The sequence below is a fragment of the Musca vetustissima genome, unplaced genomic scaffold (genome assembly GCF_032173495.1).
Source record: "Musca vetustissima isolate MV318-11 ecotype Yass unplaced genomic scaffold, APGP_CSIRO_Mvet_v1 utg1268, whole genome shotgun sequence".
NCBI lineage: Eukaryota > Metazoa > Arthropoda > Insecta > Diptera > Muscidae > Musca > Musca vetustissima.
In genome coordinates this window covers 29587-56793 of record NW_026882850.1, presented here as the reverse complement: position 1 = coordinate 56793, position 27207 = coordinate 29587, and the positions used below count along the sequence as shown (strand labels likewise).

Here is a 27207-nt window from a genome sequence, read left to right as displayed (position 1 = left end):
GACTTTCAAACTGTTACAGTTGGGTGATTGCTCTTAATATATAATGTCACCCTGTTAATTATCATCTGAGTGTTTTCAATGGCAAAACAAGAGGTGAATCAATGACAATGTAACGGTTGCCATGCGAACGGTAACAATAGCAACCGCCATGTCACCCTGTTATTAAGTGGTTGAAGTGCTTTCAATGGCAAAACAAGAGGATTTGTTGACAGAAAAGGAAGTAAATAAAAATATATAATTAATTAATGAAATAAAATCAAATAAATTTTATTTTGTAATTAAATAAACTATTAAAATTGTGAAATAAAAAACATCCTATTATTTAATAATATATTTAAATAATTGAGATAAGGTAAGTGATGTAAAAGTGATAAAAGCAGTATTTTTGTTTACCTTCGTTGGAGATGGCGTTTTTACACTACGGCGTGAAAGGCGTGTTTGCATTTAAAATCAGAAAGATGAGATAAAATATATTTAAAATGGAAAAAAAGTGTCTCGCATTGGAAAAAAATTCTGAAAAAAATTTTTTCGAATATAAAAAATTCAGCAACAACTTTTTTGAATAAAAAATTCAAAAAAAAAAAAAATGTTTTCAAATAGAAAAAATTCAGAAAAAAAATTCATAAAAAATCGTATATAGAAAATTTTTTTAAAAAATATTTATTTCAAATAGAAACGAATTCGGAAAAAATATTCTTTTTATAAAATGTGCAGACAAATTGTTTCGTATAGAAAAATTAGAAAATTTGTTTTCGGATACAGTTTATTGGTTTTAAAAAATTGAAAAAATATCTCCATAGAAAAAATTAAAAAAAAATTTGATCAATAGAAAAAAATAAATATAATTTTTAATATTTCTTTATTAAAAAAAGTTGAAAATTTTCTGAAACAAAAAAAGTTTTTTTTCTCTGGAAAAAATCGGAAAACAGAAAACAATTTCAAGAAATTGCATATAGAAAAAAATTATGAAAATTTATTCATATTACTTACTTAGCCGAGCTTAAAAAAGATTTCCAGGCGCATCGGTCTTTTGCGCTGTTTTTCCAGTTTGAAAGATCATATTCGGCAATGTTGTCTTCCACTTGATCTTCCCATCTAATTCGTGATCTTCCCCTTCTGCGTGATCCATTAGCTGGTTCGTTTTTATATGCCTTCTGGGCTGGGGCATCTTCATGCATTCTCACAACATGACCTAGCCAACGTAGTCGCTGCAGTTCAATACGTCTAACAATGCCGATGTTCGAGAATAGCTGGTACAGCACATGGTTCATTCTCTCAAACACTCCAAGAGCTGCCTCTTCTGCTTGCGTAAGTACCCATGCTTCAGATCCATATAACAGCACGGCGGGTAGTATCAGCGTCTTGTAAAGTGTGAGTTTGGTCTGCCGGGATGTGGCCTTGCTTTTGAGTTGCTTACTCAGACCATCTGTTGGCCAAAACAATCCTTCTCTGAATTTAAAACTGATGTCATTAGTTTTATTTATGGCGGTAACAATCAATATAAAATCTTTGACTACCTCGAAGCTGTAGTTCTCAAGTTCCACAGTTGGTCCGAGTCTACTGGACGTCTTGCGCGTTGATACCATCAGCTTGGTCTTCTCGCCGTTTATTGCCAGACCCACGTTGGCCAACCCACTTCTCAATTTGTTCAAAGGTGGCTGTTACCGCTCGCAATGTTCGACACATTACATCGATCATCGGTGGCATGGGCGAGTAACATGTATGGTTTGGTGTATAGAGTGCCATTTCTGTTCACCTTTGCCTTTGTCATACGAGACCTTTTCCAGCAGGATGTTAAAAATATCACACGACAAATTGTCACCTTGTCTGAATCCTCGTTCGATATTAAAGGGCTCCGAGAGGTCATTTCCGACTTTAACTGCTGACCTTGTCCCACATAAAGTTATCCTGTATAGCCGTATTAATTTTGCAGGAATGCCGATCGCAGACATGGCTTTAAACACCCCTGAACGGATAGGGCTGTCGAATGCGGCTTTATGGTCAACGAATAGGTGGAATGTGTCGATGTGTTTTTTTCGGGCAGGTCTGAAGCCGCATTGATATGGTCCAATAATGTCATTGTCAACGAATAGGTGGAATGTGTCGATGTGTTTTTTTCCGGGCAGGTCTGAAGCCGCATTGATATGGTCCAATAATGTCATTGACCATTGGCTTCAGTCTTTCACAGAGCACACAGGATAGCACTTTATATGCGATGGGAAGAAGGCTAATTCCTCTATAGTTGGCACATATCGTCTCCTTTTTTGTGCACGGGACACAGGATGTTGAGGTTCCAATCATTGGGCATGCATTCCTCTAGCCAGATTGTACTAATCAGCTGGTGTATGCTCCTGACCAGCATCTGTCAACCAGTCTTTAATAGTTCGGCTGGTAACCCATCGGCTCTTGCTGCTTTATTGTTCTTGAGCCGACTAATTGCTTTTATGACCTTATCTTGGCTTGATATATACACTCTATACCTTCAGCTCTTATTGGTTCTGAAGAATCTTCTTCCCGGCCATTATTTTATATCAGAAGCTTTTCAAAATGCTCGTTCCAGTTCCTCAACAGCTGTCTGTATTTGTCACCAGGATTCCTCCTTCATCTCTACAGGAGAATGTGCTTGCACCAAAACCTTCGGTTTGGTGTTTTACTCGTTGGTAAAATTTCCGGACTTCATTCTGACTGCTACCTGTTGTGTGTGCAGCTTTTCGACGTCGAGTTTCCGTCTAATACACTGGATGAATGCCTTCCGTCTATCACAACATGATCAATTTTATTTCTCGTTGTTTGATCAGGAGAAATCCAGGTGGCATTGTGTATATCGCGGTGCTTTATATTTATTGAGACCAAAAATTGATTGGATTTTTAAAGAAGTTTTTTAAAATGTTATCCTCTAGCCTTTTGATACAAAATATTTTCGTCGGGACTTTTTTAAATATTCTAATTTTTTATTTTCAGAAATACTCAAATTTAAATCATGGACCTTGACAATGGCCTTGATGATTTCGATAATTTCTTTGGCGCTAAGAAAACCAAGAAACCAGTATCAAAAATCCCCGATCCCACGGATGATTTATTTGGCTTAGACGAGGGCAAAGATGACAGTCGTGTACCAGCTCCTCGTAAGACTATAACAAAATCGCTCGGCGTTAAATCCTTACTTGCTGATAGCAAGGCCGGAGGCGACGACGATGATGATGATTTGGGATTTGATCCGAAGAAACCCAAAGGGGGTTTGAGTAAATCAAAAAATCTTTTCGATGATCTATTGACTCCCTTGGAGACCAAAAGGCCTCAAACGGCTGGACCACCTTCAAAGCCACCTACAATTTCGAGGCAATCAACTGATACCACCACAGATAATTCAAATATTTTGCAGACTCAAGCAAGGCCAAAAACATCGGCAGGACGTCGAACATCTAATATACAAAACCCGGACCCGTTGGGATTGTTTAGCAAAGAGAGGGAGGGAAATGTTCCCAGTTCTTCGGGTAGGTCAACACCAAAAACTAAGAAGAAAGGTACGACGGCAGATTGGTTGGGTTTAAATACGGAAACGGAACCAGAGCCACAAACTGTGGCACCAAAACCCAGTACTCGGCCACAAACACCAAAGGTAAATATTCCACCACCCACAACAACGACACAGGAAGCTGCCGAAATTTTACACATACCCGATGTTAGAGAAGATCACTATGAAGATTCGGCAGATGAATTATTGAACACGGAAAGACATCCTGCTCCGTCTGCGGTACCACAGCAAATGGAAATAAATCCCAAAGAGTCTCAAGAAAATATTGTTTTTGATTCCACGGCCCATAATATACGCCTGATGAACACCATGAATCTGGAGGCCAAACAAAGTTTCACCGCCCTTAAATATCAGGAGCAACAGCTTCTGATGGCTGCTCAAATGAAGCAACAGGAAAAGGTCCTTATGGATATGCAACAGCGACAGAATAACCTTCTACAACAACAGGAGAGACAATTCCAGACATTGCTGCAACAACAAATGCAACGTCATCATCAGCTGGAGGATCTCATCAAGCAGCAACAGAATCGCATTAATACCCATTTGCATTTGCTAATGTCCCAGCCACCGGTGATAGAGAGCGGATCCGTGACGGGGGATTTGGATGAAGTTGGTCCACGTTATAGAGAGGATTATAAAAAAGAAACTAAGCAGGAAGAGAGAGAAGAGCGTAGGGATAGAGAGAAGCAACACGAAATGGATGTAATCCAACTGGAGGCGGATAATAAACGTTTGGAATTGGAAAATCTTCGATTGGAAGAATTGGTGGCCAATACGAAAAATAATTATGAAAGGGAAATTGAAATATTGGAGAAGACCTATAAGTGAGTAAAGAAAATATTTTTTTTTTTTAAAAATTCGTAAAAGTAGCTTAAAAATCCAGGACCACATAAGTGTCCTAGGAGAAAAAGTATTTCCGATTTATTGAGAACAAAAATTGATTAACTCAAAAAAAAATCCGTGTCTGTGTCTCTATTTACAGAAAACAAATCGAAGTCCTCGAGGAGCATCTCTCAAATCTCGAGAAACGTTTAAAATCCGAAATTGAAGAGCTACAAAATTATTTTCAAAAGAAAATCGATACACTGGAAGAGGAAAAGTCACAACTGAAACTGTCCTACACCGAAGAAATTCAAAATCTCAGACAAGATCATGAAGATGAAGTTCGAAAATTAAAAAAGAATCAAGAAGAAGATTTGGAAATGTTGAAGGAGGAACATCGTCGCATGTTGGATAATATACGACAGGCGAAAATGTTGGAATTTGCAGCGGTTCAAGAAAATGGTTCTTATCTCGAATGCTTGCGTGTGGCCTCTTCCAATCTCAGCGAATTAACGGGTGGCCTCAGCGAACTCAAAGAAAATATGCAAAATAAAATTGACAATTTACACTTGGAAAGGGAAAAGAAATTGGAGGCAAGGGAGAAGCGAATTGAAGATGCCGAGAGGAGACTGAAGATCAACGAAGAGTCCAATGAGACGGAGAAACAAAGACTAATGGAATTGGTGAGCACATTGGAGTTACAGATGGCGAAAATGTCCAAAGATTCCGCAGAGGAGAATTGGCAATTGCGGCAAAAATTAGCCAGCCTCGATGCTGAGAAGGCTGCTTTTGCAAAGGAACGGGAATTCTTTCGCGAACAAATGCTTCGAGATGAGGAGCGAATAAAGAAGTTAAAAGAATTACAACTCTTGGAGACTCAACGTATGCAGACCCAAATCCAAGAGGAACGAGCCCAGTTGCAGGTGGAAAGATCGAAATTTGACTTGGAAAAGCGTCTCCACGCCAATACGGACAATCAAAAGGAGCGCCAAGAAATTGAGGCTGCTATGCAAGTGGCCCAAGATGCTGCCCGCAAGGCGGATGCCGAGCGAGAACGTTACTACAAAATGCAACGTCAGTTGGAACAACAAAAACGTGACCTTGCCGATAAAGAACATGCCCTCAGTGTCAAAGAAGAGGAGTTACAACAAGAACTTATGTCCTACCGCATGGCTGAGAGGGTGGCGCAAGAAACACAACAAAAAGCCAAAATGGCTGAGCAATTTTTTCACAATAAAATACAAATGCTGCAGCAACGTAGTCAAGAAATCGCCGAAAAAGAATCGAACTTATCTCAGGAACGTTTACTACTCGCTCAGGATCGTATTGCCCTGCATGCTCTAAAGACGAAATTGTCACAACAAAATAAATGTTCTCTTTGTCAGTTGTCACAGCAGAATAAAGATATCTCGGAGAATTTGCAGAAAAATATTTCCTTGGTATACGATAAGCCATTGGAGGACTTCGAAGTGCCACAACAACGCCTTGGGAATGTTAATATGGATTTTATGGGGCAAAGTAATGCTGTGGAACGTTTACTGGATGCCAATATTGCCGATTCGTTGCGTAAAATGACAGCTACCTCCAATTTACAGGGATGGGAAATGCTACTGCTCGACGATGATCACAAGAAAATGGTGCAGTCCAGCAATATGGGGAATTCTGGAAATAATGGGAAATAAAAAATGAAATGGATTTTAAGAAATAAAAAAATATTTTTGGAACTTAAGAAAGAAATTTTAATGGAGCTCTAAATCCACTGCTAACCTCATTCCACTTACAAATAAGAAATAATCAATTTTTGTTCTCAATAAATATTTTTCTATTCGGATAAAAAATAGGCAACGCGAAAGTGAAAAAATATATATTTAATATATGTCGATCTAGACATGTGTGTCCGTCCGTCCGTCTGTCCATTATAATTTGTAAACACGATAGAGTAACCCATTACCACACTAGATGGCGGAAATATTGCGCTGATTGCTTTGAAATTTTTAATGAGGTTCCAGTTATGGTCAAGGACAACGCCGATAATTTTCGGTAATGATCAGATAAGATCCATAAGATTTTATGGATTTTTTTTCGAGTCGGTCTATATGCCACAGTTGAAAGCCGAACATCACAATACAACCCACGGTGAAGGGAATCTGGAAAAGTAATTAGAAGGGCTGTACTCAATACACCGAAGATTTCAAACTGAAGGAAGGAACCACAGCTATTGGTCTGGACTTTGCCAAAGCTTTTGATGCAGTTTGGCAACACGGCATTCTTTATAAGATGCAATCACTCGGATTCGATTATCAAAACTTGTCACATGGTGGCAAGTTTTCTTAAGTATCGAGTATTCCGTGTGAGAGTGGAAGATAAAATGTCTGAACAGTGATCGGTCAAAGCAGGGGTGCTACATGGATCACTGCTGGGACCAGTTCTATGCAACCTGTTCGACATACCGTAGCCTCCTGAAAGAGGACTTCTATTGACGTACGCCGATGGTGTGCTACTTGCTCTACCAGGCCGTTTTGGAAGAAGATTGAATGTGTACCTGGAAACACTTCAAAACTATTTCAAAAAATGAGGACTCAAATTCAATGTTGGAAAGTGTGTAACTTTGGTTTTCAAGGGCAAACCCAAGTCCACTGCAAAAAGCTCCCGAAAATACACTCCAACTATAAAGGTTGGCAATCAATTCATTGGAGTGTCAGACAGGATGAAATACCTTGGAATCATCCTGCACGAAAGGTTTCAAAGGCCATAAAGATGAACTTTGCCTATCAAAGACTCTTTCGGATAAGAGGAGGACATTCATCGGAGGTAAAGTTGATAATATACAAGCAAGTGATTCGTCCCATCATCACCTACTCCTTTGCAGCATGGGCAGAAAGATGAACTTTGCCTATCAAAGACTCTTTCGGATAAGAGGAGGACTATCATCGGAGGTAAAGTTGATAATATACAAGCAAGTGATTCGTCCCATCATCACCTACTCCTTTGCAGCAGATGGAAAAGGATTAGAATGTGGGAGAGAAATATATTGGTATCATGCGTAGGAATGAGACCAACACTGGATAGAAATATATAGACGTCCGGCCAATAGGAAGATCTACAATGCAATCGACTTCAACAGAATCGATGTCTGCATGATGAAATATGCCCTCAACTTCTTGGAAAGGAGTCAGCTTGTGGAAAATGGAATAGTGGAGCGATACCTGGAGTGCAACAAGGAACTCCCCTCCATACTCAGAAGGAAACACCTTCCTCCTGCAGCTTGGCTGAAGCTACGAGACGGAGGAATCCCTTACGATGAAGAAGGCCGTCTGATGTACTATCATCGGAGGTACAATAGATTTGACGCCGATATAGATTTTTTTAATTTATTTTCCATATAGTCTGAAATTCATAAATACTTTTCCCATCGATGTCTTCATGATGAAATATGCCCTCAACTTCTTGGAAAGGAGTCAGCTTGTGGAAAATGGAATAGTGGAGCGATACCTGGAGTGCAACAAGGAACTCCCCTCCGTACTCAGAAGGAAACACCTTCCTCCTGCAGCTTGGCTGAAGCTACGAGATGGAGGAATCCTTTACGATGAATAAGGTACCATAGATTTGACGCCGATATAGATTTTTTTAATTTATTTTCCATATAGTTTAAAATTCATAAATACTTTACCCATTTCCTCATTTTTAAAGTTTCCGATTTATTTTTTCAAATTAGAGATTTTTCGGCTGGCATAAATTGTCTAACTCCTTTGGGAAATTGTTCCCGCATTTAATTTCCTTCAAACATTATGCCGGTTTGCCAGATAACATTCTTCGAACATTTGGTCACAGATGTCTTTGTGAAAGCGAACGAAGATATTGGACGGGAAGGAACAAAATTCAACCCTTGAATTTCCATAATGCGACTTTAAAAGGCAACCAACCAGTCGGCAGTCACCACAGCCAGTAGTTGTTGGTATTATTCCCCCGACCATGATGAGTGAAGGGTAAACAGGGGGGTATGGCGAATGATGATGAATTACCACCTTACCATACCATTTGGTTATGCATAAAAATTATGGATTACCCCACTCCAAAGGTTACACAAAGTTTGGGCTTAACCGGCCACACACACAACAAAAATGATTGATAGGCCACCTCAAAATGATATTCGAAATAAAATGCAATTTAAAAATCGATTTCCATGGAGTCTCAGCCGTTTTGGGGTAAAAAAATTGAAAACAATTATTGATTACTTCCGAAGGATATACTAATTACAAAATAATTGCAAAGCAGTGGAGAGAGAGAGAGAGAACAATGAGAAAATAATGAGACTCTATTTGCAGCTGGGATCAGGGTGAAGAACTGCTGGGAAAATATAGAGATTTGTCCCAAAAAATTTGGAAACCCAGGAGATTTTTGGAATGACTTCTAGGTAGCTTTCCTGAAGATAGGTAGGAATTATTGTTTAATATTAAAAGTTTCTCTTCTAAAAGACCAGAATTTGATCTCATAAGTTCTTCTCACGATTTCTATAGGCTCCTCCCTCTTTATTTACCCCTTACAAAAATCCATTACCACTTGATTAATTATTCAACTAATTTGTGTATTCAATAAAATGTTGATTAAACTATTTAAATACACAAAAAAACCTGAAATAGTTTCCGAAACACTATTTGGTTTCATTGTTTTATAACCACCTCGACATAACCTCGAATAGACAAAAAAATTGAAACATATTATTTAAATATTTGCATTGGCGGTGTACAACAATTTTTTTTTGATTACAGCCAAATGGTAGCTGGCGGCACCTTGGAAAGACCCAACACACACATAGAGAGAGAGAGAGAGAGGTAGAGGGGAACAAATAAGAACAGAAGCTGCCGCCACCAACATTTACTTAAGGTTGGTATGTCAGGCTTTTTTGTTGAGGTTAATATTTACATTTAACGTCTCTTGTCTCTCATTTTTTGGTACGGTTCCCAAGGAGGACAGGCATAGAAGAAATGAAAGAGTTCTAAGAAAAGAAGAAGAGAAAAAACGGCGGAAAAGCGAAATTTGTAACTGTAATGAAAGGAGTCAAATAATAATAAAAAAAAACAACAATCATTTCGATGTGGGGGAAAAAGTGTCGCCTTTCCAAGAATTAATTACATTTTTAATTATTTATTTAAATTTTCTGGGCAACGTTTTGTAAACAGAAACAGAACAACAGAGCCAAAGCAATGGATGCGTTATTTGTTTAGACGTTTACGGCGGACGACAGACGATAAATATGTAAGCCAAAGAGAAAACATGAAAATGAATACAAAGCAAATACAATAATAAAAATACAGACCGAAACAAATGATATTTGGCCTAATTGAGACAAACAGAATTGGAAAAGTCAAGCAAATGAAAAAATAATTTAAAAAAATCTATGACTGGTTGATTATTACAAAATAATATTTTAGTGATTATTTATACTCTTTCGAGTCGAGCTTGATGATCTGAATTTTGCAATGAAAAGGAAAGCCAGGAGAAGAACCTACGTACCCACCATTATGCGACGCGTTTCGCCGTTGGTTAAGCGGCTCATCATGCATATTGGGCTATGTGCCTTTACAAAGGTCGTACGTTGATGACTTGTATTTATTCCGCCCTGATGCGAAACTTGCATATGCGAATTAAATTCAATTTTGTCAAAGTTCGACATTTGTCTTCATTCTAGGAACAGTCGAACCTAGGTCCTCGGAGCAACACAAAATGTTGCCAAGACCACTTAACGTTCTGAGCCATCAACACACTTCCAAAACGGTTGCGCAAAAACATGTGTATACCATGGAAGCAATTGTAGGTGTGTGGATTAATTATCCATCGCTACAACAAAAATCTGCTTTGAAAAGGACTGTTCCTAGAATGAAGACAAATGTCGAACTTTGACAAAATTGAATTTAATTCGCATATGCAAGTTTCGCATCAGGGCGGAATAAATACAAGTCATCAACGTACGACCTTTGTAAAGCCACATAGCCCAATATGCCTGATGAGCCGCTTAACCAACGGCGAAACGCGTCGCATAATGGTGGGTACGTAGGTTCTTCTCCTGGCTTTCCTTTTCATTGCAAAATTCAGATCATCAAGCTCGACTCGAAAGAGTATAAATAATCACTTAAATCACTTTCAAATGATCACAAAAATTCAAATAACAAAAAAATATTTTTTTAAAATCCACTTGAAAGATATTTTTTTTAAATCCTAGCCCTGTTGGTACCATGAAAAAATCAAGCGACTATTTGTTAGCTTGGAAAAATATTTCATAGCAATCCCCGCTTGGTTTTTACCCCGAAAAACTTATTTGAATGAAAAAGGAAAATAAACAAGTGAAAAGCGTTGGATACCCTCCACCATAGATATACTGACAGGTACTAGAAATGAAAAAATATAGGGAACATACCAAAAAGTGGACCTATACCGACATGTAAACCATTACGTAAACCATAATACAAATTTCAGAATTTTTTAATTGATAATTTAAATTCGAAGATGGGAATAGGTCTAACTGCGGCTATAGTTCATTATCGAACCTTAGTTGTAATTTTTTATCTCGCTATCCTCCGCAGGTGAAATGATTACTATAGAGTCTTAGAACCAAACTCAAAACGCAAAACAAATCAGATAACTATTTTAATATAAACAAGTGAAAAAGCGTTAAGTTCGGCCGGGCCGAACTTTGGATACCCTCCACCATAGATATACTGACAGGTACTTAAAATGAACATATAGGGAAAATAAAAAAGTGAACATATATCGACATTTCCACATACCAGTTATGTAAAACACAATGTAAACTATAAAACAAATTTCAGAAATTTTTAATGGATAATGAGGGTGTATACACTTTTACACGGTTAAAATGGTTCTAGACCCCATGTTTCTTTGGACCAAATTTGTTTCAGAAAATTTTGATTTCATCCAAACTTTGGCCATCTTATAATTTCTTCCAAACTTACTTCAAGTTTGAAGATGGGGAATATCGGTCCACTCTTTCTGGTACCTCCCACACAGGGGCTAGGTCTAAATACGGGTTATAGTTCATATATAGTTCATTATTGAACCTTACGTTCTAGTTTTTAATCTCGATATCCTCCGCAGGTGATATGATTACAACAGAGTCTTAGAACCACCCCAAAACGCGGAACAGATTGCATAACTATTTTAATATAAAAAGGGGGTTATATAGGGACTACCCCAAAAAGGGGGTACATATTAATAATTTTTTGTAGGGAAATTTGTTACCATATACGACTACAAAATACCAAATTTCAGGGAATTCGGTTGAAAAACGTGCTCAAGAACTTCAAAATAGCGAAAATTTGGGGGTACCCTTATATGGGGGCTACCGGAAAAAGTGGACCTATATTTATAATTTTTAGTGGGGAAATTTGGTACCCTATAAAAACCAAATGTACCAAATTTCAGCGAATTTGGTTGAAAACCGCGCTCAAGATCCTTAAAATACCGAAAATTGGGGGGTACCCTATATGGGGGCTACCCGAAAAAATTGACCTATATTTATAATTTTTCGTATAGAGATTTGCTACCCAATAAGAACTCAAAGTACCGAATTTCAGCGAATTCGGTCGAAAAATGCGATCAAACCCCCCAAAATACCTCAAAATTGGGGGTACCCTTATATGGGGGCTATCCGAAAATATGGACCCATATTTATAATTTTCAGTGGAAAGATTTGCTACCCAATAAGAACTCAATATACCAAATTTGAGCGAATTCAGTTGAAAAACGCGCTTAAGAACCTCAAAATACCGAAAATTGGGGGGTACCCTTATATGGGAGCTATGCCTAAACGTGGACCGATGAAGCCCATCTTCGAACTTGACCTGCCTGCAGACAAAAGACGACTCTATGCAAAATTTTGGCGATCTATCTCAATTCGTTTAGACGCTAGAGTGATTACAACAGACAGACGGACAGACAGACAGACAGACGGACAGACGGACAGACGGACAGACGGACATGCTTAGATCGTCATAGAATTTTACGCTGATCAAGAATATATATACTTTATAGGGTCGGAAATGATTATTTCGATGCGTTACAAACGGAAAAACAAAACTAATATACCCTCCATACTATGGTGGAGGGTATAAAAAGGGGGTTATATGGGGACTTGGGGTAGTCCCCCCGAATATTAATAATTTTTGGTAGAAAGATTTGTTACCATATACGACTACAAAATACCAAATTTCAGCGAATTCGGACGAAAAACGTGCTCAAGAACCCCAAAAAACCAAAAATGGTAAGGGGGGGGGGGTACCCTTATATGGGAGCTATGCCTAAACGTGGACCGATATATGCCATCTTCAAACTTGACCTACCTGCAGACAATAGACAACCCTATGCAAAATTTCAGCACCCTATCTCAATTCCTTCAGAAGATTACAACAGACGGACGGACATGACTAGATCGTCTTAGAATTTTACCCTGATCGGACGGACGGACATGACTAGATCGTCTTAGAATTTTACCCTGATTACAACTGACGGACGGACGGACATGACTAGATCGTCTTAGAATTTTACCCTGATCAAGAATATATATATACTTTATAGGGTCGGAAATGAATATTTCGATGAGTTACAAACGTAATGACAAAAATATTTTTCCACAATTTCATTAGGAGTCCAATATGCCTTTTTTTAACAATATAAAAAATTAATCAATTTTTATCTCAATACACTGTATGCTATAAAAGCGAACATCTTCAAAAAAAAAAAAATAAATTCTTGCTTCGATTTTGTAAATGTTTTCTTAAGATAATATCTTTTATACCCGAAGTATGTTCATCAAAAGACCATCAGGACACAGGAGGATACGTTCTAAAAATATATTAATTTTTGATCTCAATAAATAATTACCATTACATACTTTCATTATGAGTCCTATAGGCATTTTTTAACAATACCGGGGGAGACGTTCTAAAAAACTAATCAATTTTTTTTGATCTCAATAAACTGTATGCTATAAATGCGATCACCTTCAAAAAATAAATTCTTCCTTCGATTTTTTAATAATTTTTCCTAGGAGAATATCTTGTATAATTCAAGTATGTTCATCAAAGGCTCATTAGGACACAGGAGGATACGTTCTAAAAAAAAAACTAATTAATTTTTGATCTCAATAAATATTTTTCCACATAATTTCATTAAGAGTCCAATAGGGCTTTTTTTAAACAATATAAACCAGTAAGGAAAGTAGTAAAGTCGGATTGGGCCGATTATATGATACCCCTCACCACTTTGGGTATATTGTACATATGTATCCATACATACAATTGCATGCCATTGTTCCCCCCGAAGGAACAAACTCATGTCTTCCTGCAACCTATGATAAATTTAATTTCATTCGGGCAGATTTAGAGCCGGCTGCGTACCATGGGATAAATGTATTGAAAAACTATTTATAGCAAAATAGATACAGTTATTCGGTACACCGTACTGTTACAAATTTTGATCTCAATCAGACACCAGTTCGAAATACATATGGAAGCTGTGGCTGCATCCGCACCAATTTCAACAAAACACAATAACGTCATTCAAGTCTCAATGTGATACGTTGTGCAAAATGTCGTGTTAATCGGACAAACATTAGGTGTTTGGTGCATCATTTATGTAAAATCGGAGAAATATATATGAATATGTTAGAGCTATATGTAAATCTGAACCGAATTTCACGAATCTTAACACTCATCGTTGTAGACTCAATTCAGTACGCTATGCCAAATTTCGTGCAAATCTAACGATATATAGGGACTTTGGTGCAATATTTACCTAAAATCGGACGAAAATATGTATGGGAGCTATATCTAAACCTGAACCGATTTTCAGGAAATTTAACACACATCATTCTGGACCTAATTCAGTACGTTATGCCAAATTTCGTGCAAATCGAATGATATATAGGGACTTTAGGGCACCATTTACATGAAATCGGCGAAACTATATATGGGAGCTATATCTAAATCTGGACCGATTTTCTCGAAACTTGGCAGACATCATTCTAGGCTCAATTCAGTACGTTATACCTAATTTAGTGCCAATCGAAGGATATATAGAGACTTTGGTGCACCATTTACATGAAATCGGACGAAGCTATATATGGGAGCTATATCTAAATCTGGACCGATATTCACGAAACTTGGCAGACATCATTCTAAGCTCAATTCAGTACGTTATGCCAAATTTCGTGCAAATCGAAAGATATATAGGGACTTTGGGGCACCATTTACATGAAATCGGACGAAACTATATATGGGAGCTATGTCTAAATTTGGACCGATTTTCTCGAAAGTTGGCAGACATCATTCTAGGCTCAATTCAGTACGTTATGCCAAATTTCGTGCAAATCGAAAGATATATAGGGACTTTGGGGCACCGTTTACTTGAAATCGGACGAAACTATATATGGGAGCTATATCTAAATCTGGACCGATATTCACGAAACTTGACAGACATCATTCTAGGCTCAATTCAGTACGATTTCTTGCGATTTGCACGAAATTTGGCATATTTCGTGCAAATCGAAGGATATATGGGGACTTTGGTGCACCCTTTACATGAAATCGGACGAAACTATACATGGGAGCTATATCTAAATCTGGACCGATTTTCTCGAAACTTGGCAGACATCATTCTAGGCTCAATTCAGTACGTTATGTCAAATTTTGTGCAAATCGAAAGATATATAGGGACTTTGGGGCACCATTTACATGAAATCGGACGAAACTATATATGGGAGCTATATCTAAATCTGGACCGATTTTCTCGAAACTTGGCAGATATCATTCTAGGCTCAATTCAGTACGTTATGCCAAATTTCGTGCAAATCGAATGATATATAGGGACTTTGGGGCACCATTTACATGAAATCGGACGAAACTATATATGGGAGCTATATCTAAATCTGGACCGATTTTCTCGAAACTTGGCAGACATCATTCTAGGCTAAATTAAGTACGTTATGCCAAATTTCGTGCAAATCGAAAGATATATAGAGACTTTGGTGCACCATTTACATGAAATCGGACGAAACTATATATGGAAGCTATATCTAAATCTGGGCCGATTTTTACGAAACTTGGCACACATCTTTCGTGGCTCAATTCAGTACGCTATGCCAAATTTCGTGCAAATCGAAAGATTTTCAGGGTCTAAAGTCCGTAAATCGGGCGAAACTATATATGGGAGCTATATATAAATCTGAACCGATTTTCACGAAACTTGGCACACATCTTTCGTGGCTCAATTCAGTACGCTATGCCAAATTTCGTGCAAATCGAAAGATTTTCAGGGTCTAAAGTCCGTAAATCGGGCAAAAATATATATGGGAGCTATATCTAAATCTGAACCGATTTTTCCCAATTTCAATAGGGTTCGTCCTTGGGCCAAACAAATGAGCTGTGCCAAATTTCATCCAAATCGGATCATAAATGCGACCTGTACTTTGTTTACAATTTAACATGGACAGACTGACAGACGGACGGACGGACGGACATGCATAAATCGATTCAGAAAGTGATTCTATGCATATTCTCAAAAGGAACCATGTGTCTATCTCGTTTCCTTTTGCCTGTTACAAACATATGCACAAAGACATAATACCCAGTACCACAGCGTGGTGAAGGGTATACAAATTATTAAAGGACTTAACTAGGAATCTAAGATCACATAAACTATCAACTAAATTTATGAGTTGGTAATCACTTTAGAATTGACGTCACAAACGCCCGGCTTTACGGAGAAACCAACATCGTCTTTTGAATCAATGTTGATAGACAATTTTATGGAAAACGATTTATAGCAAAATAGAAACAAGCTATTCGGCCGCCGCACTGCTAAAAATTTAATCTCAATCAGACACCAGTTCGAAATACAACAAACCCTCATAACCCCGCCCCAATTTCAACAAACCCCCATAACGTCATTCAAGTCTCAACCCCGCCCCAATTTCAACAAACCCCCATAACGTCATTCAAGTCTCAATTTTATCGGACAAACATAAGAAGTTTGGTGCATCATTTATGTAAAATCGGAGGAATATATATGAATATATGAGAGCTATATCTAAATCTGAACCGAATTTCATGAATCTTAACACACATTATTCTAGATTTAATTCAGTTCGCTATCTAAATCTGAACCGATTTTCTCGAAATTTAGCACACATCGTTCTAGACATACTTTAGTACGCTATGCCGAATTTCGTACAAATCAAAAGATATATAGGGACATAATACCCTGTACCACGGTGTGGTGAAGAGTATAAAAATACTCGCTTATATAGCCGAAGGAAAAATATTATTTCCGATTTATTGAGAATAAAAATTGATTATTTTTTTTTGTGAGATCTTATCCTACTGCGTTGACATGGGTTTTGATAAAAATTTAATTTTTATTTCGCCTCCAAACGGAATAATATTGAAACTGTTGAAAATAATCCTTTTCAGAACTTTTGATAGTCTCTCAAATTGGATTGGATTAGTCTTCCTCCTTCCAAAGTAAAAAAGTAGTTATCTTATAGAAGTCCTGAAATATACCTGCCAAAACTATGACTGTAATTAGAATATTTCCTAATTACAAAAAACGGAAAAAAGGGATCCCAAGAGGACCCCAATGAAAGGACCTGTATAGTTTTCTTCCAAAAAAAAAAAAACAAAAAAAAAATTAATAATAGACTCATCCCATCACAAAACGTAATAAAGCAGTAATTCGCACGATTTATTTTAATGTGAATAGTATCCTATCCTCCTCCGACAAAAAAAGGATCACAACCACAATTTCCATAATGAAAATTAAAAGTTATTTCTTTGATTCAAACCAGTCTCTAAATGTTAGACGAAAATCCCTTTTGCAAATCTGAGACAACATTAAGCAAAAATATTATTTTTAATGGGCCTAAGGAGAGATAAATAAACAAAATAGAGAGATTATCACCTACATATCCTGGCAATGGCCACACACGTTCGCACACACACACATGACTCTAGATGTAGGTTTGAAATGTTTTACAGAGAAAAAAACAACCTTAAAAGTAAATAATCAATTTACTTTTGTTGTGATTCCCGTTAGTTTTCATCTGTTATTGTCCTCCTGACATAATCCTTAGGAAAATGGTAACAAAACCAAGAAATCTTTCCTTTTTCCCACATTAATGTTAGAAGGACATTATGTTAATGTGTTCGTATACGTGTGTGTGTTAGTTTTGGGGATTAAAATGGTATGAAAAGTCATATACACACATAACGAGTCACTAACACCATTAACAATAATCTGGACAGGTGAAAAGGAAGGTTGGTTGGAAGGTTGATGGACATGTAAACACTAAATAAAACAAGTGAAAAAGCGTTAAGTTCGGCCGGGCCGAACTTTGGATACCCTCCACCATAGATATACTGACAGGTACTTAAAATGAACATATAGGGAAAATAAAAAAGTGAACATATATCGACATTTCCACATACCAGTTATGTAAAACACAATGTAAACTATAAAACAAATTTCAGAAATTTTTAATGGATAATGAGGGTGTATACACTTTTACACGGTTAAAATGGTTCTAGACCCCATGTTTCTTTGGACCAAATTTGTTTCAGAAAATTTTGATTTCATCCAAACTTTGGCCATCTTATAATTTCTTCCAAACTTACTTCAAGTTTGAAGATGGGGAATATCGGTCCACTCTTTCTGGTACCTCCCACACAGGGGCTAGGTCTAAATACGGGTTATAGTTCATATATAGTTCATTATTGAACCTTACGTTCTAGTTTTTAATCTCGATATCCTCCGCAGGTGATATGATTACAACAGAGTCTTAGAACCACCCCAAAACGCGGAACAGATTGCATAACTATTTTAATATAAAAAGGGGGTTATATAGGGACTACCCCAAAAAGGGGGTACATATTAATAATTTTTTGTAGGGAAATTTGTTACCATATACGACTACAAAATACCAAATTTCAGGGAATTCGGTTGAAAAACGTGCTCAAGAACTTCAAAATAGCGAAAATTTGGGGGTACCCTTATATGGGGGCTACCGGAAAAAGTGGACCTATATTTATAATTTTTAGTGGGGAAATTTGGTACCCTATAAAAACCAAATGTACCAAATTTCAGCGAATTTGGTTGAAAACCGCGCTCAAGATCCTTAAAATACCGAAAATTGGGGGGTACCCTATATGGGGGCTACCCGAAAAAATTGACCTATATTTATAATTTTTCGTATAGAGATTTGCTACCCAATAAGAACTCAAAGTACCGAATTTCAGCGAATTCGGTCGAAAAATGCGATCAAACCCCCCAAAATACCTCAAAATTGGGGGTACCCTTATATGGGGGCTATCCGAAAATATGGACCCATATTTATAATTTTCAGTGGAAAGATTTGCTACCCAATAAGAACTCAATATACCAAATTTGAGCGAATTCAGTTGAAAAACGCGCTTAAGAACCTCAAAATACCGAAAATTGGGGGGTACCCTTATATGGGAGCTATGCCTAAACGTGGACCGATGAAGCCCATCTTCGAACTTGACCTGCCTGCAGACAAAAGACGACTCTATGCAAAATTTTGGCGATCTATCTCAATTCGTTTAGACGCTAGAGTGATTACAACAGACAGACGGACAGACAGACAGACAGACAGACGGACAGACGGACAGACGGACATGCTTAGATCGTCATAGAATTTTACGCTGATCAAGAATATATATACTTTATAGGGTCGGAAATGATTATTTCGATGCGTTACAAACGGAAAAACAAAACTAATATACCCTCCATACTATGGTGGAGGGTATAAAAATATTCTTTAAAGGACATAGACAAAAATTTTGTTTGAGCATAGAAAAAATCTGTGCCACAATGGGTGTATAAAAAGAAAATATTTTTAAAAAAAATTTTGGGTGTATTGAAAAATATATTTCTTGAAATCAAAAATTTATCAGTTTTTATTCTTCAAAATATTTTGGAGATTGTATCCATTTTATTAAAAATACGCGCTGGTCGCACAAAATTTTTTTCGATTTTATTGAGATCAAAAATTGATTGTTTTTTTTTCTATTTTAAAAAAATCTACGCCTTCTTTGGTCTAGAGAAACATTTTTAAATAATATACGCCCTTCACCACACTGTGGTACAGGGTATTATGTCTTTCTGCATATGTTTGTAACAGGCAAAAGGAAAGGAGATGGAAACATGGTTCATTTTGAGAATATGCATAGAATCACTTTTTAAGTCGATTTATGCATGTCCGTCCGTCCGTCTGCCTGTCTATCCATGTTAAATTGTAAACAAAGTACAGGTCGCATTTGATGAAATTTGGCACACTTCATTTATTTGGCCCAAGGACGAACCCTATTGAAATTGGGAAAAATCGGTCCAGATTTAGATATAGCTTCCATATATATTTTCGTCCGATTTTAGGTAAATAGTGCACCAAAGTACCTATATATCCTTCGGTTGGCAAGAAATTTGGCATAGCGTATGTCTAGAACGATGTGTGTTAAATTTCGTGATAATCGGTTCAAATTTTGATATAGCTCCCATATATATTTTCAACCGACTTTAGGTGAATAGTGCACAAAAGTACCTATATATCCTTCGATTTGCACGAAATTTGGCAAGGCATACTGAATTGCACGAAATTTTGCACATCCTAATGATTTAGGTCTAAAATGGTGTGTGTTAAATTTCGTGAAAATCGGTTCAGATTTCGATATAGCTCCCATATATATTTTCGCCCGATTTAAGCCAAATGGGCTATCAAAGTCCCCATATATATTTCGATTTGCACGAAATTTGGCAAGGCATACTGAATTGAGTCTATAATGATAAGTGGTAAGTTTCGTGGAAATCGGTTCAGATTTCGATATAGCCCACATATATATTTTCGTCCGATTTTATGTAAATGGTGCACCAAAGTCCCTGAAAATCATTCGATGCACACAAATTTTGGCACAGCGTACTGAATTAGGTGTAGAATGATGTGTGCTAAGTTTCGTGAAAATCGGTTCAGATTTCGATATAGCTCCCATATATATTTTCGTCCGATTTTATGTAAATGGCGCACCAATGTCCTTATATAGCCTTCGATTTGCACGAAATTTGGTATAGGATTCTGAATTAAGCCTAGAACGATGTGTGTTAAATTTCGTGAAAATCGGTTCAGATTTAGATATAGCTCCAATATATATGTTCGTCCGATTTTAGGTAAATGGTGCACCAAAGTCAATCTATATCTTCCGATTTGCACGAAAGTGGGCATAGCGTCTAGGTCTAGAATGAAATGTGTAATGTTTCCTGAAAATCGGTCCAGATTTAGCCATGACAAAATCCTTCTTCGTTATTTTCAAAACCAAACCTCCTCCACCTGAACACAAATGCGAAATCCCCTTTTGCAAAATCTGGCTCATTTATTATAATGAGTATATATCCTTTGACATAAACGCACGCACTCACACACAAACACACCGTATAAGGTAAGTGACTGAATAAGTGAGTGACAGTCACTTTCTTTTGTCAGGATTAATTTTTTTTTTTGACTACCGTGTGTGTGTTCCACACCCAAAACAAAAAAAAAAAAAATCGTCTTTTGTTTTACTCCTTCTTGTTTTTTTTTTCTCAGCTTAGGGTATCCTGTCAAGCTGAATGACTGACTGACTGATGCCAGCTTTGCCTTCCTTAAGATCCCGTTTTACCACAAAAATCTTTTGTTTTGTGATTTATTTTTTGGTGTTTTTGTTTATTTTTCGGGGTTCTCTTATTTTCCAGATTTATTTATTCATTGACTCGCCTTTATTTTTGTAATTTTTTTCTCTCTGATGAATGAATGATTTTTTGGCTTGAAAGGTCAATGTATTGTGCGTAATAACGTTTGACACCTTTCCATGTGACACCTTGGGATTTTGGGAAGGCGATCAGTGTGATGTGTGTTTTGGGTATTATTGGAAATTTAATTAAAAAAATTATGCACAAAGACAGAAAAAATCAGGGATTTAGGGATGGTAGATTGACAAACAATTAAAGAAAAAATTAAGCGAATTAGTCCAAAGAATTCTATTTTGGAGGGCATTTTTCTTTGGCAAGTATTAAAGTTGGAGATTTATTTTCTTCGGAGACCTATAGTGAAATTTGATGGAGAATATTTTTTCCATTGTAAAAAAGGTCATAATGTTAGGAATTCAAGGTGAAATGTTGAAAAAAAAATCAATTTTTGTACTCAATAAACATAATCCTAATTAAAAAATTAAACACAAAATAAGCCCTGAGACTCCTATTTGGTAAGGATTTTTCAGTGGCAAGTATTATATTTAGAGATTTATTTTCTTTGGAGACTTATAGTGAAATTTGATGGAGAATACATTTTTCATTGACATCATGGTCCTAAAATTTGGAATTCGGGGTCAAATGTTAAACATAATCAATTTTTGTACTCAATAAATATAATCCCTTTGAATGCAAAGTAGGCCCAAATACTTCTATTTGGTAAGGATTTTTCAGTGGCAAGTATTTTATTTTGAGATTTATTTTCTTCGGAGACCTTTAGTGAAATTTGATGGAGAATATTTTTTCCATTGACATCAAGGTCCTAAATTTAGGAATTCAAGGCCAAATGTTAAAAACAATTAACTTTTGTACTCAATAAATATAATCCTAATTAAAAAATTAAACACAAAATAAGTCCTGAGACTCCTATTTGGCACGGATTTTTCAGTGGCAAGTATTTTATTTTGAGATTTAATTTCCTTGGAGACCTTTAGTGAAATTTGGTGGAGAATATTTTTTCCATTGACATCAAGGTCCTAAAGTTAGGAATTCAGGGCCAAATGTTAAAAACAATTAACTTTTGTACTCAATAAATATAATCCCAATTGAAAAAAAGAAATACAAAATAAGCCCAAAGGCTCCTATTTTTTAAGGATTTTTCTGTGGCAGGTATTATAATTAGAGATTTATTTTCGTTGGAGACCCATAGTAAAATTTTATGGAGAACAGTTTTTTCATTGACATCTTCGTTCTAAAATGAGAAATTCGGGACCAAATAGGCTTTAAATCGGAATTTCAGCTAAAAATATTAAATTTAGTTTTTTTTTATTTTCATACCAATTTTGTTGGCTTTATTTCTGGATTATATATTGTTCCGATCAATTTCTTTTGTTCCGGAACATATAGTGAAATTTGATGGAGAATATTTTTGTCACTAACGTCAAGGACCTCAGAGATGGAATTCGGGGACAATTTGGCAAAATTCTAAAATGTATCAAAATTAATACAATAATATTTTTTATTCTTTTGTCGGATTTTTTTTTCGAAAATTATCAAGAGTATGTATAATATTTAGCGATATCTTTTGTTCAGAGACTTATAGTAAAATTTTCCGCAGAATATTTTTTCAATTCACGTCGAGTCTCTAAAATGAGGAATTCGGGGACAATTTTGTGAGCATTCGAAAAAAGTATGAAATTAATACATTTTCAAATATTTTATTTTTATGCTCGTTTTCATATTGATTTTTCAACCGTAAATATTATAGCTATCGATATCTTTTGTTTGGGGTCTTAAAATTTTATGAAGAATATTTTCCCCCTTAACATCAAGGTCCTAAAATGTGGAATTTAAGGACAATTTGACATTTATTCGGAAAGCAAAGGAAAATTAGCCATTATTATTTTTTTAATGTTATGTCAAAGTTTATGCCGATATTTCAGTGTTATATATTAGAAATACCGATTTCTTTTGTTCGAAGACTTATAGTGGAATTTTATGGAGAACATTTTTTTCCATTGACTTCAAGCCCCTAAAGTTTAAAATTCAGGGTCAAATTGCCATAATTTCGTAAAGGAAACGGAAAATTAGCCATTATTATTTTTTTAATATTATGTCGAAGTTTATGCCGATATTTCAGTGTTATATATTAGAAATACCGATTTCTTTTGTTCGAAGACTTATAGTGGAATTTTATGTGGAACCTATTGTTCCTTGACTTCAAGCCCCTAAAGATTAAAGTTCAGGGTCAAATTGCCATAATTTCGAACAAATAATAAAATGTATCTTTTTTTCATTATTTGAACTATATACCCAATTTGGTAGGGATATTTCAATGATATATATTGGATCTACTGATTTCATTTGTTCGGAGACTTATACTGAAATTCGATGCAGAATATTTTTTCCATGGACATCGAGGTCCTAAAATACGGAAATCAGGGTCAAACTGTCACATTTTCAAAAAAGGAACAAAATTAATTTATATTCACATTTTTTATTTACATACCCATATTTGCAGCGCAATTTCACGGGTAAATATTATACCTACCGATTTCTTGTGGTCAGGAAAAATTTGATGGAAAATATATTTTCATTGATATTAAGAGCGTTAAAAATTACGAATTCGGGATCAATTTGGTATAAATTCCAAAAAGAAAAGAAATATATCGGTTGTTGGTTCATTCATTTTTTTGCTCAATTTGGTGTATGTATTTTAGGGGGCAATTATTCAAAATTCCGCTTCATTTTCTTTGGAGACCTATAGCGAAATTTTATGGAGAATATTTTTTTCCATTGATACCGAAGCCCAAAAATGAGAAAATCGGAGTCAAATTGGTATTAATTTGAAAAAAAGGGACTAGAAATGTGCACTTCAACTTTTTTAATTAATATACCTAAATTGACATCAATATTTCGGGCGTATATAACATCTACCGATTTCTATTGTTCAGTGACATATAGTAGAATTTTATGGAGAATATTTTTGCCATTGACATTAAGCCTCTACCGACGAGAAGTTCGGGGTCAAATAAGTTTGAGTTCGACAATAAAAAGAAATTAGTCCATTTTTAAATTCTTTTATTTGTATACCCAATTTTCCACCGATATTTCAGCACTATATGTTGTATCTACCGATTTCTTTTGTTTGGAGACTTATAGTGAAATTTTATGTAGAATATTTATACCCTTCACCACACTGTGGTACAGGGTATTATGTCTTTGTGCATATGTTTGTAACAGGCAAAAATAATCGAGATAGACCCATGGTTCCTTTTGAGAATATGCAAAGAATCACTTTCTGAATCGATTTATGCATGTCCGTCCGTCCGTCCGTCTGTCCATGTTAAATTGTAAACAAAGTACAGGTCGCATTTATGATCCGATTTGGATGAAATTTGGCACAGCTCATTTGTTTGGCCCAAGGACGAACCCTATTGAAATTGGGAAAAATCGGTTCAGATTTAGATATAGCTCCCATATATATTTTTGCCCGATTTACGGACTTTAGACCCTGAAAATCTTTCGATTTGCACGAAATTTGGCATAGCGTACTGAATTGAGCCACGAAAGATGTGTGCCAAGTTTCGTGAAAATCGGTTCAGATTTTTATATAGCTCCCATATATATTTTCGCCCGATTTACGGACTTTAGACCCTGAAAATCTTTCGATTTGCACGAAATTTGGCATAGCGTACTGAATTGAGCCACGAAAGATGTGTGCCAAGTTTCGTGAAAATCGGTTCAGATTTTTATATAGCTCCCATATATAGTTTCGCCCGATTTACGGACTTTAGACCCTGAAAATCTTTCGATTTGCACGAAATTTGGCATAGCGTACTGAATTGAGCCACGAAAGATGTGTGCCAAGTTTCGTGAAAATCGGTTCAGATTTAGATATAGCTCCCATATATAGTTTCGGCCGATTTTTGGTAAATGGCGTACCAAAGTCCCTATATAACTTTCGATTTGCACGAAATTTGGCATAGCGCACTGAATTTGGCATAGCGCACTGAAGTAATTCTAGAATGATGTGTGCAAAGTTTCGTGAAAATCGGTTCAGATTTAGATATAGCTCCCGTATATATCTTCCTCTGATTTAAGGTAAATGGTGTACCAAAGTCCTTATATATCTTTCGATTTGCATGAAATTTGGCATAACGTACTGAATTGAGGCTAGAATGATGTCTGCCCAGTTTCGCGAAAATCGGTCCAGATTTAGATATAGCTCCCATATATAGTTTCGTCCGATTTCATGTTAATGGTGCCCCAAAGTTCCCATATATCTTTCGATTTGCATGAAATTTGGCATAACGTACTGAATTGAGCCTAGAATGATGTCTGCCCAGTTTCGAGAAAATCGGCCCAGATTCAGATATAGTTTCGTCCGATTTCATGTAAATGGTGCACCAAAGTCCCTATATATCCTTCGATATATTTGGATAGAGCTTCCATATATATTTTCGCCCGATTTTAAGTAAATTGGACATCAAACTCTTCATGCTAGTCAGGTTGACATCAAATTTTGCACAACGTACAAAATTGAGCATAGAATTACGTAGTTGCGTTTTCTAGAAGTACAGACATAGCCCAACAGATAACCTATTTATATTTGATTGAAGTCGATTTATATAACTTATGGATATATAGGTAGATTCACATTTAGATAAATATCACATATTTTATTTCATCCAATTTCATGTTAATAGTCCTGTTTAATATCCATAGTGGTGAAGGGTATCATATAGTCGGCCCCGTCCGACTTTACTACTTTCCTTACTGGTTTTTCCATTGCCATCATGGCCCCTAAATAAGAAGATCAGGGTGAATTTGGCAGATTTTCGAAACCAAAACAAAATTAACCTAAAAATAATTAATTTTCTTATATTCAACATTGTTCCGATATTTTTATTAAAAATAATTACATATACCGATTTCCGATGTTCGGCGACTTATAGTGAAATTTGATGGAGAAAATTTTTTCCATTAACACCAAACCTCTAAAATAATAAATTCATGATTAATTTTGTATTTATACGAAAAATACACGAAATCCATCCATTTTTAAACACTTCTATTTGTATACACGATTTGCTATCGATATTTCAGTACTATATGTTACATCTACACATTTACTTTGTTCGGAGACTTATATGAAATTTTCTGTAGAATATTTTTTTCGTTGACATCATGGCCCCTAAATAAGGAGATCAGGGTGAATTTGGCATATTTTCGTAAACGAAACGAAATTAACCTCCAAAAAATTAATTTCCTTATATCCAACATTGTTTCAATATTTTTATTAAAAATTATTAGATATACCGATTTTTTATGTTCGGCGACTTATAATGAAATTTGTTGGAGAAATTTTTTTCCATTGACATCAAGTCCCTAGAATCAGAAATTCGGATAGAATTTGTAATAAATTTGAAAATGAGCAAAATTACCTCAAACCCCCATTTTTATATATTCAAAGTTTTATCGATTTTTTAATGTTATATAGTATACCTACCGATTTCAGTATTTCAGTGACCTCAAGTCAAATTTAATGGAGATTATTTTTGGCCTTTACATCAAGTCTCTAAAACGAGGATTTCCAGGACAATTTGGCAAAATTTCAATAAACATAGCCTATACATTCAGATTTTTTTTCTGTCACCTATAATCACTATTGTTTTCGTGGTTTGAATATTTTTTTCTTCAAAATTTAATTCACTATTCCTCCATGCCATAAAAAATAATAATAATAATTGTCAAAGTAATTTAACAACACACACAATTTACTACAATAAAAGGGCTTTTCAATGGCCCTGGAACTAAGTGGAGCGCAAATAGCGACTAAGAGGGAGAGAGAGTGTGGAAAAACAATTTTCAAATGGACACTTCCTTTCATAAAATAAAAATTGACAAGTTAAAAACCTGTCAACACCATAATAAAACATTAATCAAATTTAACGCCTCCCCGAACCCATTCTCCCACTGATGTCCCCGAACAAAAAATTCATCCATGACAAGCTATTAAACAATGTTCAAGTTTCAAATGAGCC

General features: G+C 35.9%; 1 protein-coding gene across 1 annotated transcript; it reads left to right on the top strand.

Moving 5' to 3' along the window:
• The first annotated feature begins 2980 nt into the window (after positions 1 to 2980).
• LOC133329526 (trichohyalin-like) lies at positions 2981 to 6039 on the top strand. The gene is made up of 2 exons (XM_061538001.1): positions 2981 to 4359; positions 4518 to 6039. The coding sequence occupies exons 1-2, from the start codon at positions 2981 to 2983 to the stop codon at positions 6037 to 6039; spliced, it is 2901 nt and encodes a 966-aa protein (XP_061393985.1).
• The last annotated feature ends 21168 nt before the right edge of the window (positions 6040 to 27207 follow it).

Excerpts from the sequence above, each read along its gene's own strand:
- LOC133329526 (XM_061538001.1), top strand. The coding sequence starts at position 2,981 with ATGGACCTTGACAATGGCCTTGATGATTTCGATAATTTCTTTGGCGCT. Across the intron at positions 4,360-4,517 it reads ATATTGGAGAAGACCTATAA|AAAACAAATCGAAGTCCTCG; the intron begins GTGAGTAAAGAA and ends CTCTATTTACAG.